Source organism: Epinephelus lanceolatus, chromosome 18 (genome assembly GCF_041903045.1).
Source record: "Epinephelus lanceolatus isolate andai-2023 chromosome 18, ASM4190304v1, whole genome shotgun sequence".
Classification (NCBI taxonomy): domain Eukaryota; kingdom Metazoa; phylum Chordata; class Actinopteri; order Perciformes; family Serranidae; genus Epinephelus; species Epinephelus lanceolatus.
In genome coordinates, this window is record NC_135751.1 from 31165399 (window position 1) to 31175437 (window position 10039).

The following is a 10039-nucleotide window of genomic DNA, read 5'->3' on the forward strand; positions in this document are numbered from 1 at the left end:
AAATGGTGCTTAAAGGTAAAACTTACCATTTCTTAATAAATGTGTACACAGTGTATGAAAGCAGCACATCAGGCAACAGACTGACCCAGGCTGTTAGCTTTTTCCTGGAGATTCACATTGCAAACTTTTCCCAGCTCTTTGGTTCCTGCTTTTGCATTTCTCACTCAGTCATTTTACAACTGGCTGAAATAAAAAGCATTTATCCACGAAGAGTATGCAAAACTTCCAATGCCATTTACTCCCACCACGTATATTTACATGGGATAAACAGAACTGATATGGGGAGAAAGCAGCCCTGAGGCAGAGCGATGAGTGCTCAGCGGATGACCTGATACAAACTCATTAGTTTGCTGATTTGTGGCCAGAGCAAGCTAATTATCTGTCAGCTGACCCGCTGCTGACACAAGTTGGGCTGATTGATAGCTGCTTGTCAACCATTTTAAGGTAGAACTGCTGGGTCTGGAGACTTAAGATTGCCACAGTAGTCATAATATGTAAGTCAGGGCTGCCTTAAGTGGGGCCTGCAAGCCAAAGTTGGACTACAATAAGGTTCAGTTTAGCCTGCCAGATGTTTCTAATGAAAAAAAAAGTATATTTTTAATCGTAATACAAATTGCTATTTATGCTATTTATTCTTTAAATATTAAAAATATGAGAGGCAGAGAAAGTGGCAGATGAGCAAAAGGCATTTCAATTAAGGGAACTTGGTATCCTAGTACCATTTTGCATCTTAATACAATACAACAAGTATTTGCTGTTGGCCTGTGGCCCACCATTAACTTTCAGTTTTGGCCCTCCAAGTTTTGGGCACCCTTGATGTGAGCCTCTGACAGTCGTGGTAACAGCTCACCCCATCTCTGTTTGTTACTCAGTCTTTGTCTCTCCATAACTTTTTAGGATGCCCAAGATTCTCCTGATATGCTGTACACTCCAGATCAATCATTCCCAACTGGTGGGTCCCGGGCCCCATTCTAAATGGACCGCAAGTGACTCACAAGCTTTTCAAGATTGTAAAAAACACACTTTATTTTGAAGTACAGTAAATTTCTGGCACAGACCTTTCATTTTGAAGTATCATTTTCTGATGCAGATTAAGTGACTAATTGAAAAATAGTGGACAGAGACAGCAAACTAGCTTGACGACATGGCCAAACACAAGTATAACAGTGAATGTGTTAAACTGTATGGAAGTAATGACAAAGAAGAAATCCGGACCAGTTGGGAACCACTGCTCTAAATAATTTGAGAGTTTATCCAGAGTTTCAATCATGGACCCAAACCAGATAGTTCACAGTAATGGAGGGTAGCCAAATAATTGACATACTGATGTTTGTTTTTTTTAGTCATGCCTCTATTATCCCATATAAATATTAAAGTAATAATAATACTGTTGTCAGACCTTGTCTGCTCTTGAAAAAGCCTAGCCATTCCTAAATTGTTTTAAAGACGGAATTAAATAATTAAACTCTTGTCTTAGGTCTAAAATAAACATAAAGCTCTATAGGTTTATTTGGCTGCTTATGTACTACAGAAAATTCACGCTGGACAAAGAATCTGTGTCTGACAGACATAAATTTGGCACTTGAGCCCAGTAATGCTCGCTCAGTCAGCCTACCGGCGTACTAAACTTCAACTCCCAGAATACCACGCGGTTAACCGCCGGTAGCCCCTCATGAAACATCCTCCGGTCGTCGGGTCCTTGTCAGACGAGCCCGGAACTGCTCATAACACAGGCTCACGCTGCTGTGTTGTGCAGCAGGACAAACCCAGGTGAGCTTTAACAGTCTATGGCTCTAACTAAACACTAATAGTGTATATGAATTTATCTTTTATAACAATGTGGTGTGTAAGTGAGCTAACGTTAGCATTAGCATCCCCAATCATTTAACTTCATCGTGAGTAACACACGACGAGCCTCCCTGTGCAGTGCATGCCAAGCTCACTGTCATTTGAAAATTTAAGTTTTGACATCTTACCTGTTTTATATTGTGTGCTGCTGAGGAGGATGAATGTTGACTTTATTAATATTGTTAATAAACCAGGTATGCTTCATTAAATGTGCCTGTTGATGCACTGACAACAGACAACAGATTTTAGTTTCAGTAATTACAGTGATTTCAAGAAAAGCACCATATCCTTTTAAGAAATATAATCTATACAGCATGGTGCTCCAAAATACATTCAAATCAGATGATCTAATTTGGGAAGTTTGTGGTGGTGTAAATATAAAGTAAATTTCATATCAGATGCTGTTGTCATTGTGCTCACAATCACTAATATATACAGCTGCAAGGACAGACCTAGAAGAACACACACAAGAATTATGCATGCTGTCTTCACACAGTGTCCCATTTTACTTGGGTGTTCAGTATCCAGCTGATAAAATTACTTGTTAAAAGAAAAATCAGCACACACTGAGGATTTGGAGAGTATTGCCTTCTTCTAAATGTAGAGAATATGCAAACCTTGCCACTGTTACTTTAGTACAAGGGACTCTAAACTGACAAATGCCATATTAGTTTCTGTATATTGTCTCTATTTTCCTCCTTTAAAAGAAATTCCTAATATCTTTGCTAAATTTTGTCATTTCATCTGGTTGAGTGTGTATGTGTGCTCATTCTATGCCAGTTCATGCAACTGTTGCCATGCTGGTTGTTTGTGTTGTGCTTTGGAGACTGGACAAGTGGAAGAGGCTTAGCTAAATGCAGGGGACATTAAAACATTCCCATCCCTTTGGCATGGGGGCTTGAGAGATTACAGAGCACACACCTCAAGGTCACATTGTGGTTTGTTTTAATCCCCTTGTTGGTGTTGTTTTTAATGTTATATATTTTCCATCCAAATATGGTAGTTGTTTATGAATTGAATTCTAGCGCTGCAACAAGGACTTGTTTTCCTTGTCAAATATACTGTATATCCATTATCTTTTAAATGATCAGCCCCAAATCATTTAGCCTGCAAGCTGTCAAAAATTATGAAACTGAAATTACTCACTTATTCTGAAGTTCAGCCAATAGAATCCCAGCGTCCATCCAAAACTCTGGCGTTTGATTTAATATCTAATAGCTGCAAAAGTTATTTGATATCTTTTATCATTGATAAACTAATAAATTATTTAGTATCACTGATGGAGCACAGGAGTCACCTGTGGCTTGATGCCAAAAAAAGTGGGGTTCATTTGATATCTTACAGACATATATTGGATGAAAATGTTCTGTTTTAAAGGGACAGTTCACCCCCAAATCAAAAATAAACATTTTCCTTCTTAACATGTGGTGCTTTTTATAAATATAGATGTTTTGGTGTGAGTTGTGAAGTGTTGGAGATATCAGCCGTTGAGGTGCCTGCCTTCTCTGTAATATAATAAAACTAGATCGTACTCAGCACCATGCAGAAGCAAGCTTGTTCCATCTAGTTCCATTATATTCAAGAGAAAGCAGACATCTTTACAGCCGATATCTCACACCAAAACCCACACCTAAACAATCTAGATTGAGAAATAGTGCTGCAGGTAAGAGGAAAAATGTGTATCTTTGATTTTGGGGTGAACTGTCCCTTTAAACAGACCCTTGGGTCTGTTGGTGTACTTCTCTGTACAGGAGAAATGAATTTAAATGTTGTAATACAATAAATGAATAGTTTCAGTTGGAAATAAAATGTTCATAGCTATAATTTTTGATCTTGTGTCTGCAGGTAGCGTGTGTAGAGCAGGTAGGGTGATTGTCAGACATGGAGCGCATCATGGGAGGAGGAGTGCTTCAGATGATCTTAGCAAGTGTGGGATTCTTGCTTCTTTATCGGATACTTGTCCGCCTCAGATCAGGAGCTGCTCTGCAGGATGCTGTGGTGGTCATCACAGGGGCCAGCTCTGGACTGGGGAAAGGTCAGCCCCCTGATCATTTCTTCTTCTCTTCAGCTTTTATGTAGAAGTTACACTGATATGAAACAGTTCATTCCTGTTGGGTAATTTAATAGTAAGATAATGTACACTTACATGTGTCAGTGTTGTGGTGCATGTGCTAACCTACCCTGGTTTTGATATTCACCATTTAACAGAGGTATGATTTTTGTGTTGCAGAGTGTGCACGGGTCTTTCACGCTGCAGGTGCACGGCTTGTGCTGTGTGGACGAGATGCACACCGCCTGCAGCAGGTGGTCCAGGAGCTTACAGCAAGTTCAACAGGCTCGCAGCGGCAGGTGTGTACACACACTTCCACATAGTCAGACACAACCAAAGACCAAGCAGTGTCAGGTCCTGAGACCATTTAAGCCACTATTGCGCTATTATCGCACCACAGTTCCCTGCTGTGTGTCTCTAATTGTGTTGTCAGAATATCAATTTAACGATCCACATCAATTCTGAATATTTGAAATGGTTCTAAAACTCATTTTACATAGTATCGATATACCAATATTATCTGTGCTTTCTGGCTCTCTCATATTGTTAATGTTTACTACAGTCATTTTGCTGTGCTCTGCCGCTAACAAAGAAAAGAAAAGCTGTCGGTGTCATGTTATAGCCTTGTTATATCTACCTTTCAATCAAATTTCAAATCGGAAACCCTCAATGTCAGTTTTTCCCCTTGGTATCAAAATGGTTCCCATTATCAGTATTTCTCAAGGTGTTGTTTCAAAGTTAGAAATTAAAGTATTACGACAATCAAATCTCTAATGCCAGTGTATGACTAAATAACTTCTGTTATGTAAAATTGTCTCTCAAAACAACTATTTCAAGTAAATGGAAGGTACTTGTCTTCTATAAAAAAGTAGCTCTGGTCAAAAATTAGGGTAACATTTTTGCTGCATTATCAATATCACTATTACCACTCCTTTTACAAGAACCCAACACTATTCCACATGGGAAGGGAAATGTTTTTTTCTCAACTCTGTGTGTCAGCCATTATTCAAACTCTAAGAAAGATTTGAAACAGCATGAATACTCGCGCAGACAGATGGTAACTATTCTGTTTTGTTAATTCACCAGACTTACACTCCCAGCACTGTCATCTTCGACCTGTCTGACACAAACACAGTGGAAAGAGCTGCAGAGGAGATCCTGAAATGTTACGGCCAAGTGGATGTCCTCATCAATAACGCTGGAATCAGTTATCGTGGCAACATACTGGATACCCACCTGTCAGTTCAGCGGGATGTTATGGAAACAAATTACTTTGGGCCCATTGCTCTTACTCAAGGTTAGTGAGGAGTGCCTTTGGTTGCCAGATCTGAGGAGTCATGCTGTAGTTTATAAATACACAAAGAAGCCAAACCATAGAGAAGTTATTTAAAGGATCTTGACTTTAAAAAGGAAAGGGAACTGGTTGAGGCATTAACATAACAGAAGTAAATTTAGTTTCAGATTTCCTATGAGAGGAAGCACCATATTGTACATCAGTCAGCTGTTTCTCTTTCTTCTCTCCTCCTTCACAGCTCTCCTGCCCTCCATGGTTCAACGGCGCAGTGGCCACATCGTCGTCATCAGCAGTGTCCAGGGCAAGATAGCCATTCCTTACAGATCAGCTTGTAAGTTGTCTTTACTCAATTGATTTAACCAAACAAATACCCAAGAGATTTTTGTTCAGTCTATGCGGCTGATTGGAATTGATGCAGGATTTTGGTTTGTGCACACTTTGAACTTTAGATGCAGCCTCTAAGCACGCCACCCAGGCCTACTTCGACTGCTTACGGGCCGAGATCGAGCGCTACGGGATTCCAGTGACTGTGATCAGTCCTGGGTACATCCGAACCAGCCTGTCAGTCAATGCTGTCACAGGAGACGGCTCTAAGTATGGAGGTGAGGCAGTAAAACAAGTGTGTGTTTACACTAACAATAAGACAATGTCAGTGTTACAAATATGCACTGTACACATGAGAAGACGTTAAGATGAGATATAAATGATGATGGAAAGAGAGACATAAAAAAGCTAAAAAATAGTCGTTGTTTCTTGTTTGTACAACACTATATACAGTTTTGGATAAAACCACAGCAATGGGTCGGGACCCCGGGGATGTGGCTCAGGCTGTTCTGAAGGCTGTCCGTCAGAGGAGCAAAGACGTTATTTTGGCAGGACCTCTGCCCCATCTGGCCATCTACCTTCGTACACTGTGGCCTGCGCTCTTCTTCAAACTCATGTCCTCTCGCGCTCGCAAGGAGCAGAAACCTAAAGATGAGTGATGCAGCAGCTGGTGAGGACCCACGAGGCTCACATGGACCAAAGCATAAAACTGACTGCTTCACATGGAGGCCAAATGGACAGGAGGTGTGAATACATGCAACTCTTCAGTAACACAAATTAGACACCTGTATGTTGTAACAGCACCTACGAGTGTTTTCTATTGTTTTGACCAATGTTTGTGATTGAACAGGTTAGCAAGACATGTTGTTCAGCCATTTCAGACTTTATTTTTTAACTTTATTTTCAAAATCACCTTTAGAAACTGTACATTACTAACAAGACTCAAAGCTGTGGAGTAAAGACGTAAGCATGTGATGCTGTTTTTCAAATTGACTCTTTAACATAAATTTGGTTACCAAATAAAATGCCCAAACTGTTATCTATTTGTGCAAGAACTAAAGCTAAAGTGCAGGAGTTTTACATGTAAATGAACATACATTTAAGCCCTTGCCAGACGAGTTCACACCATGCAGATTAAGCCTATCGCCGCCAGGGAAAACTGTCTGTATATTCAAGTATACTGGAGTTGGGATGTCTTCGGTGACTCTCCAATGGAAAGTGCTGGTGCACTGGAAGTGTTTTACATCAACCAGCCAGAGCTGAAGGAGGCAGAAAGGGAAGGGAGACCATTTTGATGGAGCATAAGGTACAAGTATGAAGGAAAATCCCAAGAAGTGTCCAAGAAAAGTTTCTGAAGTAGATGCTCCAGAAGAAAAATAAACTAGCATTTGTCAGAAGTAGGAGGCATCTCCGAGTCAATCCCCATAGACTCCCATGTTAAAATGCCCAACTTTACAGCAAAAATAACCATGTTTTCAGCCTGGTACAAAAAATGGTTTTGGTCTTATTAGCTAATTTAGACATTCATGGCAACTGTACGGGAGATGCATTTTTATATAACTCACCTGTTTACATTTTATTAAGGCTTAAAGTTATGCATAATTAAGAGTGTGGCCGCTTTGAGTGACAGGGTGTTTGCGAGGCATCACCACAGTCTATGAGTCAAATCCAACCCTCACTTTCATGTAAATATTGTCATTTCTGGCTCAAAAAATCCAAGATGGAACTAGCCCAAAATGCCAAACTCAAGGCTTCAAAATGGAAGAATCAGGGTGGCTGCGTCCATTATTTTTATACAGTCTATGATCATATGCAGGCGTCCACAGTGTGTGTGTAATTTCAGTTCAATTCAAAGGGCTTTATTGGCATGAAAGTTTCAAGAACAGTGTTGCCCAAACACCAAAATGCAATTTGTCCAAGAGGGGGTAGACAAAAGTTCTATACTCCAGCTTTAATGTTTGATTTGTGATTCTATCAGGTCAGAGAAATATTGTTGTCCATGTCAGAGCACTACTGCTACTACTGTCTCAATGTCTTCTGGTTTTCCAAGTCATGATAACCACCCTTATAAACCTGAAGTATCACAGAGGAGATATAATTTGCAAGCATCACACTGAACTGCTGCCCATCTAAACAGTGTGAACAAGTATATGAATGTACCAAACTGCAGGATCTGATAAAAGTACTATGTATGCTGTTTTGGCAGAGGATCTAGCCACAGTTGCAGACAGAATACAACACATTATGGTTAAGAAAAGCAACGATCATGTCTTTCTTGGAGATGTGGTACAGCACCTGACATGTTGTTTCTGGGTCACCTGTGCCATATGGCAGACAGAACACCACTGTAAATGTCCCTTGAAACAAAGTGCTTTTAATACATGTAGGGTGAGGAAATATTGCTTATTACTTACCATTTTCAAATGTTGTATAATTTAATTTCAGCCCAGATGAGTAACATCACAACCCCCCTATATTTTGGTTTGACGAGTGAGATTTTATGTTCTTTAACAGTCCAGGATTCAGCATGGAGTCAGCAGAGAAACAATCAGCTCTCTTTGGAAAAGCTGACAAACCTGAAACTGTTAGTAACAACTTACAGGCCACATACTATCTGTGTTCAAGTTTGCATTTAAACAGGTTTTACCACAAAGCACACACAATGAATACAGCAGGTTTTTATAACTATCTTTATACATGGAATAAAAACACCTTTTACAAACTGAAAACTTTAAACAGGTTTTTCCTTTTTAGTTGTCATCTTAATATTAAGTTAAACAAACAAAAAAAACACCTTTTCTGAAATGTTAACAATAAATAGTCCAAATAACAATTTATGTTACAAAAGCGCAGTGAATACTGGAATAGACATTTGTACAAATAAATCCTTCAACAAAAAAATAACATGCCAGATTCAAACACAAACCTGCCGTTTATTCCTTATGAAGAACCATCTTCATTGTATCTAGTGTGAGAAGATGAAGCCTTTTCACAAATGACTTAACATCACAAGAGCTTTTACACTGTAGAGTCAAAGCCCTCAAGGTGCTTGAAGGAGACAAACATTTTTAATCTCATTGGTGGAATGACAACGAGAGTTCTCCTACAATATACACTCAGAGATGAAGTTAGACATGTTGATGAGACAAAATGTGTCACAATACTGCATATTGAGGATGCTGGTTAATTGAAATCGATCGAAAATCAGTCTGAATTTCACATGGTACGTGTGTGTATTGTGTACATCGCAATGGTGAAACTACATGGGGAAATTAAGAGAAAGCACTTAAAAGCATTCATTAACCTTTAACTCCACCACATAGAGAGCAGGCTTATGTTAAAGGGATGGTGAACATGTTCAGCCAATCATGTCGACATTAGCCACAGTGTTTTGGCTAGCATCTGGTATTAGTACAATGTTCAATGGTAAGTTATGTTTTGAGCACAACCAATCAGAAGCTTCTACTAGTGATTTAAGAGTGACACACAATTTAAAAATAAGAGTGTCAACTATGGCTCTTTAGTGTTTGATTTCATTAGAAACTTCTGACTGCTTGCTCTTGCAAAGTTGAAGCGGAGTGTAACACTACTGGGAACTTTGAATGGTACCCATGGCATGAATAATTTCAGTCTGTCAGTGAAGATGAGTATGTGGTTGGTCACATTAGGCCTGTGGGTTAAAGACTAACTTTGGTATTTACTCATATTTACTCATTACACCCCTTAATTCACCCTCTTACATGTGAAAACATGCTGACTTGATACACACTTAAAATTACTGTTTATTTAAACAGAGTCTGGTGGGTTTGGCGATAGAGATTTCTGGGCTGTTTCTGATTAAACAAAAAGGATTTTAGTCTTTAACTAAAAGGTCTACCTCTGTAGGGACTCTCACCATAATGTTCTCAGACACTAAGAATAATAATGTAAGCCTGTTAGTGACAAAAAATTGAGAGCATAATTGCCCCGAGTGGTTACACTGCAGCCCTCTCGCTCAACACTGGACCAATTTTAAAAAAAAACTGCCCACCAAGGTACCCTTTAACAGTGCCTGTGTTTAGTCCTTCATTGAAAACAGCTCAACTTGCCTCTGTGTTTGAACTACTGAGGACTTCGAGATACAAGCAAGACTAAATATGCAATGTTATTTGTCACAGTAGTTGAGTGAAAATACTCCTAACTATTGCGACAAGGCCCTTTAAAATAGTTAATTCAAGACCATTGCATCAGTATTATCATCTTAACATATGTTTAAAGTGATGAAAACTGCATGAAGCAACTGGCGATGGACACTGAACTCCATCGTGATTTCAGCAAACACATTGAGGATCATGGCTGCAGATTATCAAAGCTGCAGAGCTACTGCCAAATGAAGATAAACTAACAAAAGCTGCCATTTTGCATGTGACAATGGACTGTAAGAAATGACAAACCTGATTCCAAACAAACATGACAGGCTATGTTCCTAAAATGCGACCAATAAAACCTGAACTGATTCAAGAGCGCGTGAAATGGAGGGCAGA

The 10039-nt window shown here is 39.4% G+C and overlaps 1 protein-coding gene across 2 annotated transcripts; it reads left to right on the forward strand.

The window, feature by feature from the left end:
* The first annotated feature begins 1657 nt into the window (after positions 1–1657).
* On the forward strand, positions 1658–6541 carry dhrs7b (dehydrogenase/reductase (SDR family) member 7B). Of its 2 annotated transcripts, none has more exons than XM_033644778.2 (7): positions 1658–1770; positions 3694–3883; positions 4079–4197; positions 4985–5195; positions 5431–5523; positions 5642–5794; positions 5970–6541. In XM_033644778.2, exons 2-7 carry the CDS (start codon positions 3730–3732, stop codon positions 6173–6175), a joined length of 936 nt encoding a protein of 311 aa, XP_033500669.1. In that variant the 5' UTR covers positions 1658–1770; positions 3694–3729; the 3' UTR covers positions 6176–6541. The 2 variants fall into 2 exon arrangements, with proteins under 2 accessions (XP_033500669.1, XP_078017615.1); XM_078161489.1 differs by having other exon boundaries at positions 1662–1770; positions 3712–3883.
* The last annotated feature ends 3498 nt before the right edge of the window (positions 6542–10039 follow it).